This window comes from Octodon degus, unplaced genomic scaffold (assembly GCF_000260255.1).
Source record: "Octodon degus isolate 3935 unplaced genomic scaffold, OctDeg1.0 scaffold00005, whole genome shotgun sequence".
NCBI lineage: Eukaryota > Metazoa > Chordata > Mammalia > Rodentia > Octodontidae > Octodon > Octodon degus.
In genome coordinates this window covers 10,126,138-10,137,410 of record NW_004524581.1, presented here as the reverse complement: position 1 = coordinate 10,137,410, position 11,273 = coordinate 10,126,138, and the positions used below count along the sequence as shown (strand labels likewise).

The window sequence follows — 11,273 nt, the reverse complement described above, 5'->3', positions numbered from 1 at the left end:
CATAATTTCCTTCTCTCGGCAGCAGTTGCATCCTGAGGATCGAGCAGTCAATTCAGATGTCCATTAGGCCTTAAATAGCAGGGGACTCCTGCTTGCTATGAGACTCTAGGCAAGACAGCTGCCCTCTCTGGGCAATGTAGGAGGTAGACCAAGCCTGCAAGGAGCACTCTCTCTGGCACTGAGTAACTAAAGAGAATCTCAGTCTGTCCCTACAGTAGCCCACAGTTGGGGTGGAGACATCAGATAACCCCTGCCCCTCTGCTTACAGCTTCCCAGGCACCATGGGGGCCCACCTGCTCTTCCTTGGCATTCTCCTGGTGCTGCCCCGACCGGCCCCAGCCCCCTGCTTCACAGCTGGACCTTCAGAGTGCAAACAGCAGCTCAGCTTTGTGCCGGGTGCATGGCTGGCGGGGGAAGGTGTGGACGTGACCAGCCTCCGCCGCTCACGCTCCTTCTCTGTGGACACCCAGAGGTACCTGCGGCCAGATGGCACCTGTACCCTCTGTAAAAATGCCCTGCAGGGAAACACTGTTCAGCTGTTGCCCCTGGCGCTGGACCACTGGCGTGCAGAGGGCCCTGGCTGCCAGCGCCATGTGTCCAAGGCCAAGGTCAGCTCCACAGAGAATGTAGCCAGTGACTCGGCTTCCAAAATCACCAATGACTGGAAGGTGGGGCTGGATGTGTCCCATTCCGTCGGCAACTTGCACGTGTCCGTGGCTGGCTCACACTCCCAGGCAGCCAACTTCGCAGCTGAGAAGAGCCACAATGACCAGTACAGCTTCAGCATGGACAAGGTGGAGTGCCGCCTGTACAGGTGAGGCTGGCAGGCCCTGCCCTTGGAAAGCGGGTGGGACTTCAGGGGGTGCACAGAAACTCCACAGAGACAATGTGCAGACATGGCGGCTTCTTCCAGCAGGAGGCAGCCACAGTCTTGGTTCTCAGCTCACGGCTCCGTGGCCTCTTCCATCCTCCAAGCCCCAAATCTGGGCAGCCCAGTGAGGAAGCATGCAGAGGGCATGTGAGCATCCCGGGGGCCTCATTCAGTCATGCTTGTGTGGCCCAGGCAGCCATTGTCACTACCCCCACCAGGAGCCAGCAGCCTGGGTCCCAGGTTCCACACTGGGGCAACCCCACACTCACCCTGTGTGCTCCACTCCCAGGCCACACACCCTGCACAGTGCGGCCAGACACCTCTTGCCTGCATGCCCAGAGTGATCAGGAGTCCAGGCACGTGGGCCTGATCAGAGGAACAGAAGGCTAGGTGAAGGCCCCGTCACAGCTTCTGAAGCTGTCGCTCTGCTTACCATAAGAAAAGAAAAAAGTTTAAATTCTATTTTGAAAAAGAGGAAATACCTACACAATAGGCCTAGGTGCCCAAGGAGCACCAGGGCAGGCTTCCTGCCAGCTTAGCAGCCCAGAGCTTAGTTTTGGAGCCAAGGGCCCCTGGTTAAGTCCCGTTCTACCCTCACACGCAGCCTTGGCAATCTGGAAGGAGTTACTGAATGGCCAAAACGCTGCCCCCCGGTGAGCCTACTACTCTTCTCTCTCCTCAGTTACCGCCTGGTGCACACCCCCCCACTCCACCCCGACTTCAGGAAAGCCCTCCGGGACCTGCCTCCCCACTTGAACTCCTCCACCGAGCCTGACTACCACAGGCTCATCTCCAGCTTCGGCACACACTTCATCCGGGCTGTGGAGCTGGGTGGCCGCATCTCGGCCCTCACCGCCCTGCGCACCTGCGAGCTGGCCCTGAACGGGCTCACGGCTGACGAGGTAGGCGACTGCCTGACAGCCGAGGCCCAGGTCAGCATTAGCAGCCACTCCAGTGCCTCATCTGAATACAAGGCCTGTGAGGAGAAGAAGAAGAATCACAAGATGACAACCTCCTTCCACCAGGCCTACCATGAGCGCTTCTTTGAAGTGGTTGGCGGGCAACAAGAATCCATGTATGATCTGTTGTTCGGAAGCAAGGCTGGGCCTGAGAAGTTCTCCGCCTGGGTGGCCTCACTGCGCAGGAAGCCTGGCCTTGTAGACTACAGCCTGGAGCCCCTGCATGTGCTGCTGGAAAAGCAGAATCCGCGACGGGAGGCGCTGAGGCAGGCAGTGAGCAGGTACCTGATGGGCAAGGCACGCTGGAAGGACTGCAGCCGGCCCTGCCCGCCAGGGCAGCAAAAAAGCCCCCACGACCCGTGCCAGTGTGTGTGCCACGGCTCAGCGGTCAGCACCAAGGACTGCTGTCCAAGTCAAAGGGGCCTGGCCCGGCTGGAGGTGTTTATAGTCCAAGCTAAGAACCTGTGGGGGGACTGGATCACCGCTACGGATGCCTACGTGAAGGTCTTCTTTGGCAAGCAGCAATTGAGGACCTACACGGTGTGGAACAACAACAACCCCAAGTGGGAGACCCGGCTGGACTTCGGGGATGTGGTCGTGGCCCCAGCACAGCCTCTGAAGGTGCAGGTTTGGGATGCAGACAACGGCTGGGATGATGACCTCCTCGGCTCTTGTGAGCGGTCCCTGACATCTGGCTCACACACGGAGGTGTGCCACATGAACCATGGGGACCTGACATTCCGCTACTATGTCAAGTGTCTGCACCACCTGACTGGGGCCACCTGCATGCAATATGCCCCACAAGGGCTTATGGGACAGCCTCCAGGGAACCGGAGTGGGGCTGTTTGGTAACTGCATGGGTTCTGGGAGGGCCAGAGAGCTCCAACAGAGTGTCCACTGTGGGAGCCAGGGCCGGTCCTCATGTTCCCACCCCGGTGGCAAACAGTACTGGGGGTTGAATGCAGGGCTTCATCCATGCAAAACACACATTCTACTGCTGAGATGCACCCCAAGCTCTTATTTTATTTTGAAACAGGGTCTCGCTAAATTGTCCAAGGCTGGCCTTGAGCCTGTGATCCTCTTGCCTCGGCCTCTGAGTAGGTAGTGTCGTAGGAGTCACGGCTACACTCAACAGACTTCTCGTGAGGTGGCTGAGTTGACGGGCCAACCCTGAATCTCTGCCTCCAAACTGCCTCAGCGCTCCTCCATTTTCCAACCCGATAATCCCTGCGAAGAGGACTACAGCTCCAGCCGGAGGTCCGGCCCTGGCTGCTGGAGCGCATCCGTAAGGCCCTTCTCTCTTGCAGCCCTTTCTTTGCTGCAACCCTGTCTGGCCAGAATTTTCTCATTGTATTAGCGCTGACTCCTCCCACCCTGGTTGCTCTGTCTGCTGTCTCCCATGTGGCCTTTCAGAGAAGTCAAGGACTGTCCTGACCTGTGTCACTGTGGACACAGCTTGAGAGAAGGCCAGTAAATATGTGATAAGCGTGATAGCAATGGTGGTGTTGTGGCAGAGGAAAGGACAGGGACCAAACACACTGCTGGAGACAAACTTCTGTATCAGCAACCCAGGCAAAGCATTCAAGCAGGTAATAAAAATAAATTTCTTCTACTTTCATCGGAAATGTGGAGATCCAAAATCCTTTGCTTTGCTTGCCACCCTCGGCCCTAAGAAAGCACAGCGCAAGCTTGGTGGGAGATGGCGACCACCCTCAGCTCCTGCGAGATAGCACAGGCCCGGGGGCTATAGTGGGCAGGAGAGCACAGGGCTTGTCCCTTGGGGGCTGGGGGGCTGCAGTTCCACCATGACCCAAACATGCTGGACAAGAGTATGACGCCCGTGCTGCCAAGCTTCTGGGTCCTTGAGGTAACCAGAAACCTCAGTTTGATTTCTAACCATGGCAGCTAATTTCACTGTGAAAATAAACCCATGTGGACACATGGTACAAGCCAAAGAGAACTTGTATGTGGGCCGGCATGGATCCAGGCCCGCCAGTTAGGAAAAGCTGACTTCCGGCAGAAGCCAGCACCTGTTCTCACTCCAGCTCATGGGAAAACTGTGGTTTCAACAAGGTGATCTCAGAGGTCCCCGAGCGTGGCCTACAGTAAACCCGAGAGTCTCAGAAAGAGTAGGCTTTGTTTCGTGGGTCTGGGGCACAAGGCCCATGGAGTCGGGCTAAGTGTCAGGACTGCAGGCCCCATCCAGGGCCATCACCACAGGGCTCCCCAAAGCTGCCTACAAATTAAGATCTGAGGTTCCTGCTGGACCAATGGGCTCAAAGTCAAGCAGTGACATTGTACTGACACTAAATCCCCAGGCAGGACAGGAGGGATTAGCTTGTCTAGGAGACCGGTGGAAATCACTGTTCTTACGCGTTTCCACGATTCCATTCGCAGCCACACACAAAACAAAAACACAAGAGAGGCCTTGAAACTTCATGCCAGCTCTTGGGCTTGTTGAAATCAACATGGGAAGGCACAGGCAGAGCGGGCAGGGCTGACTCACCAAGACACTCCTTCACCTGGGCCTCAGTTTCTCCAAGGGGACAATGTTCATTTTACTTCCTTTACATGACTATTTCAAAAAGAAAACCTTTCCTGCTGCAGTAGAAGAGGGCCTGAGAGGTCATGTGACTAGCCTTCCTGGTTTCACATATTGGGAAACTGAGGAACAGAAGAAGAAGGGATTTACTGTGGCCAAAGTTGGTGGCAGGAAGAGCCAGGTGTATGAGTCCTGGGCACCACACTTTGAGCACAGTTTTGGAGAAAGATGCAGGGAACAGGAAAGGGGAGTCTTAGGGGAGAAAGGATGGGGTGACCAAGGAAAAACGACAGCTGCTGTTGTGGAGGGGCAGCTACAATGAGGGCCCCAGCCCCCACTCAAGGTGCAGCGTGACATTGGCCTCTGTTCCCTGTGGACACCTCGTCACACCTGAGCCCCATCTGTTTGAAAACTGCATCCTCTGCCAGGCCTTCCACGGCCCTCTGAGCTGTGCCGTCCTGCCCCGGCCTGGGGGCTGGCCAGGCTGGCCTGTAATTGGGCAGGAGATTGGGGTGGAGTACAGAGGTGAGGGTCCCTGCCCCCTCGTGGCCTGGTGCAGTGGCTGTGGGCTGGCTGCTGCTCTCCAGGAGGCTTCTGCACGTCTCCTTCCCAGTCTCAGGAACAACCCCTCCATTCATCCCTTCAGCCCTAGGGTGGTCACAGCTCTGTGGCTGCCAATCCTGAGTGACCACACTTCCTATCGCTCCCGCCCCCACAGCCCCAGTCTTTGTAATAAATAAACCATCTTCACATCATCATAACTGGAATTACAACGTGACCCTGTGTGGCACTCCACCAGAGTCCTGGTAGGCCCAGGGATGCCGGCTCCCTCCTCACAGCCACTCACAACCCACTCTAGTTACACCTCTGCTTGCAGGGCCCCCTGGGCCCCACCTCAGTGGAAAGCCAGAAGTGCTGGGACAGAGCTGAAGAGATAGCTCAGCAATCTAAGTGCCTGCCTGGCGAGTGTAAGGACCTGGGTTCAATCCCTGATATCGCATGCAATGCAGGCCCTGGAGCCTCAGGCGTGTAGTGTCAGCCACCGAAACCAGGCGTGGTCATGCACACCTGTAATCCCAGCGCTGGGGAGGCTAAAACAGGAGAATTACTACAAGTTTGAGCTGTGTAGTAAGACCCTGTACCAAATAAATCAATAGGTAAATAGATAAGTAGATGGATACATAAATAAAGAGGTTCTGGGGCGCAGTATCAAGGTCCAAAAATCTCCAGCCAATGAGTGGTAAGCATTGATGGGCAAACTCCCACCACCCTCCTGCTGGGGACCAACTGAGGGGCACACTCTATGCCAGCTCCCAAAGTCCTCAGCTGTCCTGAGGTGACCTGCATGACCACACACACTTTCCTGGCAGCCTCTCCCAATTTAACTGTCCTGCTCCTCCACTGGTGCTTTCTGGGATCACCTCCCAGGGAAACCACCCACCCTGGAGCCCGTCTCAACTCAGGCCCACACCGGCCACGTCACTGCCTGGTTGAAGTGTTTCGAGTGGCTGCTGGGTAGAGCAGGAGCTCCCTGACTCGAGCCACACGCTGACATTCCTTCAACTCCACCACCCTCACTCAGCCCGCCCCACTGAGGTCATTCATTATGGGCTCCTCTGCTGGCCACAGTCTTTCTGGCTCTCCACACAGCCTGGGACCTTTCTCCTCTGCCCTAAGTCCCCGTCCACCTTCAGGTCTCAGCTCTCATGGTAACTTCCTCCAGGAAGCCTTCCATAGCTGCCACATCTAGGTCTTGCTCTCTATCGCTGCCTCCAAGGGAGCTGGGTTGGGTTTGGATGGAGCCCTAAGTTCAGAACCAGCCCTGAGGTGGCTCCATGTTCTACATGTCCATGTTTATTTCAGTCTCCAGTGAGGTAAGGGAGAAGAACCATTGAATCCTTTCCATTTGCCTCACTTGAATTTCTTGGACTGAGTTTAGTCTGTGTGACAGGGTCCCCTCACTGTCTTCCTGTGGAGGAGTTGCACACTCCCCAGGTGGAGGTGCCGGCCACCCCAGGGCCTGTCCTGAATGATGCTGGCCTCTTCTCATGACTCCTGAGTCAGCCCCAGCCAGGACAGGTCTTTCTCTGGGGCAGAGCTGGTGGCTTCTTGGCTTAGGTAGGTTCTGGTCCCAAGGGAGAAGCCACCCCAGGACCCCTGCCCTCCCCGATGAGGTCCTTTCCAGCCACAACTTCCCCAACCCGGCTGGGCACTGCACTCCTGGGATCAGGAGAAGACTGATGTCCACCTGTCACCCCGGTAACGTCGGTCACCAGTGACATTCACATGGGTGGTTAGGGTTAGGTAAATCTCAGTGTCAACAGGACCCTGGAGAGCAGCCAACCGGGGCTACAGAAGGACCCCAGCTCACATTCACCCAGGCCCAGGCCTAGAGCTCAGTCCCTTGGACCCTGGCTCTGGCCCAATTCTGACTCCACGCCTCCTCAGCTCTCTTGAACATGTGGCAGCCATATAAAACTGCTCTCCAGGCCCAGGCTCCCAGCCATACAGGAACAGGCTAGAGAACAATAGCTATGCCGCTTTCCAGCTCGAGGGTCTCCGCCCAGATCCATGAGCTGCTCATCCTGCACGCAGCAGCAGACCTCTGGCCCGCCCCCAAGGCCCATCTCCACCCACCCACGAGCACCACTGTTCCGGGCCCGTAGGATGGTGGCTTCTCCTGCCTCTCCCTTCCCACGGGCCACTCTCCACCCTGGCCAGCAAAGAGCAGAGCAGCTGCTGGTGTCCTGAGGGTTACACTCAGGATCTGTTGTTTACCATGGAGTCTCAACAGCACATCTGGACCACAGTTAATCACCACAACAGCTGGGACCACGGTTCATCTTGAGCGAGCAGCCACGTCAGCGCTTTGCCCCAGGAAACCCAAACTTCTTGGAAGACTGCTCAGTTGCAGAGCTAGGCTGACCCAAGGCTGATGCCCGTGTGTCCCTCTCCTTCCTTGATGCTCCGTCTGCCATGGCAGGACACAGTAGTCGAAGGAGGACATGGCCACCACTTCCCCCCTCGCCCTCCAGAGACCATGTGGGCCCTGGGTTTCGTGTGAGTCTGTTGTGTAAAGCGCTTTTCCGAGTTGGAGCAACTCACCCCCTTCACATTTATTCTTTTTCTCTCTCCCACAGCAGAAGTGAAGACAGTAAGACCTCAGGTCAGAATGCTTCTGTTCAAGAACTCTTTGGTTTGCAAACAGAAGCGTTCAACCAAAGTTTGTCTCCCTTCCTAAACTCCACATCAGGTGGTGAACACAGCCTCAGCCTGTTCCCGGGATCACGGAACAGAGGCAGTTAGTGAACCGAGGCCCCACTCTAACCATCCAGATTTTTCACGCAGCATGATGTTCTCCAGGCCCATCCGGGTCTTGCATGCATCACAATTCCACTCATTCTTGGCAGAATAGGGGGCCTGTTCATTAGCTCAGTTGTTTAAGTGCCTGATTAAGCAAAGCAGTCAGGCTCAGAATTCTGTGATTCGATCCCCAGATCCTCATGCCTTACCAGTCCTGCCCTTACGGCATCCTGAGCTGGCCAAAAAAAAAAAAAAAAAATCATTCTTGGTGGAATAATATTCACCGGACGTCAACACCACGCACTACTCACCCATTCATCCATCAACAGCCCCTTGGGTTGTTTTCCTTTTGGCTCTGGTGACCAGCTGTGCTGTGAACACTAGCACACAGGATCTGTGGAGTCCTGCCTTCTATCTTTTTGGATGTACTCACACAAGGCAGGAATTGCTGGCTCATGTGGTAGTTCTGTCTAACCTTTTTAGAAGCCACCAAACTCTTTCTCACAGCCTGTCTTTCTGTTCCTGCCATCCCACCCTCAGGATAGGACTTGGGCACAGTGGAGCCCCAAGAGACCTCCTCACATTCCGGCTAAGGCTACATCTACCCCAGGGCCTCCCAGGAACCTCTCCACACCCCTCACTGACCCTCCTCCTGACATCAGCAAGCCCTGGCCAGGAGGGGAGGATGAAAAGCTGAACAGGGAAGTGGGAGTCTAGTACTGGACCTCAGGATATTCCTCCTAGGACTCTATCCTATTGCCACACAGCTTCCAGCACAAGCCTGGCACATGATAAGTGCTCAATAAACATTGCTAAATGGAGGAACGAATGTTGACATGTGTTCCTGGCCCCATGCCTTGTAGGACTATGAGCTCATGGAGGGCAGGGGTCATCTCAGCACTCCCATAAAGCCTGTTCTGGAAGACATCACAAATGGGAAAACATTAGTTGGACCAAAGTAAATTCAGACCACTGATAACAGAGGACAGAATGCTGCAGGGGGACACTGTGGGAAGGAAATGAGAGCAGGAGGTAGGGAATAAGAAGGAGATGGAGAGGGGAATAAGGGGGGAGAAGGTGGAAGATAGAGGGATGGGGGGAGGGAGGGAGGAAGGGAGGGAGGGAGAGAGAGAGAGAGAGAGGCATCTGCTCCTGAGAAATCAAGCTAGAAAGAGTAGAGCTGGGCTGCAGGGCCAACTCTGGCTCCAGGTTCCCCATCTCTTCTCCTTGAGGGGGGCTCCCTTTTGCAGAAAGGAGCACTCCCCCTTCCCTGCTTACCCAGAATCAACTAGAGACCCAGAGCCTAGGGAGCAAACATTTTCAGAGGCTGGGACTGCCAACCACAGCCAGCCTGGTCCCCTGTCCTGGGCACACTGACCTCAGAGGCAGACTCGGCACAAATGTCAATGGCAGGAAAGTGCATCAGGACCTTTTCAATTCATTCAGTAAAGGTTTAGGTACCCGCTGGGGGACAGGTCCACCACTGACAAGCCTTGGGCTTCTTACTTGTGCCCCAGGCAGGTGCTGCAGGGTCTTCCCTGTTGACACAGTGGCTCATTCTTGTCTTCATCTGCTGTGTGTCTGACAGTGACACCAGGGCTTTGCTTGAAAAGGCTGGATGGTTAGATTCCCCCTTCATTCTTCCCCTAATTCTGTCTCCCCACTATTTCTAAGTTTGTTTTGTTTAGGGGCTGTCTTTGCCGTGTCAAAAAAACCAAGCAGAAGCGCCCATCTGGAGGAGGGCGCTCCCAAGGCCCCCAGACCAGACGCGGGTGGCTGCGCTTGCTGAGTGACCTGGAGCCAGGGGCTTCCCCTGTGTCTGTGGTTCCTCGTGACAGCACGGCATGTGAGCAGGAAAGCAGGGTCCAAGCCCACGTGTGTTCACCAGTGGGGAGGCCTGCCGGGGAGCTGGCCAGCTGGAAATGGCCTCTGAGGACAGGGGAAACCTGTCCTGGCCCAGCTCCCCCGGAAGGTGACATCTGGGAGAAGCATCCTCTGCCCCATTTAGAGACGAGGAGTGGCTAGGAGAGGTGGAGGGATTCGTCCATACACGGTAGAGGCTAAGTCTGCTCACCCAGGGGATACTCGGGGATGGTGCTTCAGGCAACAGACGGGGACGCAAAGACTTAGTCCCTCATCTGCACACAGCTGTGACCACTTCCCCACAAACAGACGCCTCCGCTCAGGCCACTTTCCTCCTTAGCAAATCCTCTTGGCAAACTCTTTAGGAAACTGTGTCCCCCTTCCCAGGCTGGGTTTTGGTGCTCCCAGCTGCAATGAGCTTCCTCAAAAGTTTTCCACTGTCGGGGTTGGCCTGGGGGCTCTGGCACCAGCAGCCAGATACCGAGGCCGTGCTGATTGGGAAAGGCCTCGGCGCCAGCACCCTTTACAGCTTCGAGAGCTGCCTGTCTTGGTTAGATGGTTCCAGATTAGGATTTTCCCTGGAATACCCCACCATTAGTTTACATGCTGTATCCAGGGACCTAAATGCCTATCCACGAGAGCATTTGTATGTTCTGGTGAATGCTAAATTTGGAGAGGAAATAAAGGAATCTCTGGCTGATGAAGTAGAGGAAGACAGTGATGCTGATGTTGAACCTATTTCTGAATTTAGATTTGTGCCTAGTGATACATCAGCATTGGAGGTGATGTTCACGGCCATGTGTCAGTGCCAGGCCTTGCACCAGATCCTGAGGATGGAGACTCAGATGATTAGGATGGCGAGGAGTATGACATGGAAGCACACGAACAAGGACAGGGAGTTACCCCCACATTTTCTACCTGTGAAGAAGGACTATCTCATTTACAGTAAAAGGGCTAGCCACACTGCAGAGACTGGCAGGCATGCTCTCCCAGCCTGTGAGCAGCCAGTATAACATAGGTAGGGTGCACACAGAGGATTCGCCGAGAGACTATGCAGATGGCGCGGAAGTAGATACCGCACCAGCAGTTGCAGGACAGTTTGAGGATGCAGATGTTGACCACTGAAAGTGTTTTATATTGCTTTAAGATTCTGTTCATTGCTGTAGGAGAGAACTTGGGGCCTCTTCCCTGTGAAAACAGAAAAGATGAAAATCTTTTTGCTTCTCCAAAACTCACTTAAGCCAGTTCTTCCTCAAGATAAACTATACTGAGACAGCAAGTTGTCACCAGCAGAAGAAACAATGACCTCTAGTAACAAAGGTGAATTAGTTTACCCACGGAGCTATTTGTAGTGTATCATCTACTCTCTAACTTTGTGTCTACATACGTGCTGACTAGGCCTGTAATTCCTGCCTTTGCAGTATACACTGTCCACACACTAGCAAGAACTTTGCAGGAAAATTGGCTGAAGTTACAGAGACATTGTGGGGGAAGAGGGGATGCAGGTCTTTGGGCTCTAGAATACCCTTATCCATGAAAGAATAGGCAGAGGTCTCAGAAGAGGCAGTCTCTTGTCATTCTCCACAGGGACAAGCATCTCACTAATCTGGGGGAGATTAATTCAGACCTCTCTAGGTGGTCTCTTGGGCAGCATCCCAGTTGCAGATCCCACCCTGGTATAAGTGCTTCTGGGTAGCTTCTGCTTCCTCCACCCTGTTATAGCCTCTTAGCTTAT

At 54.8% G+C, this 11,273-nt stretch overlaps 1 protein-coding gene and 1 pseudogene across 1 annotated transcript; both read left to right on the top strand.

The window, feature by feature from the left end:
• The first annotated feature begins 271 nt into the window (after positions 1 to 271).
• On the top strand, positions 272 to 3,410 carry Prf1 (perforin 1). The gene is made up of 2 exons (XM_004623977.2): positions 272 to 814; positions 1,554 to 3,410. The coding sequence occupies exons 1-2, from the start codon at positions 282 to 284 to the stop codon at positions 2,680 to 2,682; spliced, it is 1,662 nt and encodes a 553-aa protein (XP_004624034.1). The 5' UTR covers positions 272 to 281; the 3' UTR covers positions 2,683 to 3,410.
• A 6,541-nt stretch (positions 3,411 to 9,951) lies between these two features.
• Positions 9,952 to 10,663, top strand: LOC101588928 (annotated as a pseudogene).
• The last annotated feature ends 610 nt before the right edge of the window (positions 10,664 to 11,273 follow it).

Excerpts from the sequence above, each read along its gene's own strand:
- Prf1 (XM_004623977.2), top strand. The coding sequence starts at position 282 with ATGGGGGCCCACCTGCTCTTCCTTGGCATTCTCCTGGTGCTGCCCCGA. Across the intron at positions 815-1,553 it reads GTGGAGTGCCGCCTGTACAG|TTACCGCCTGGTGCACACCC; the intron begins GTGAGGCTGGCA and ends CTCTCTCCTCAG.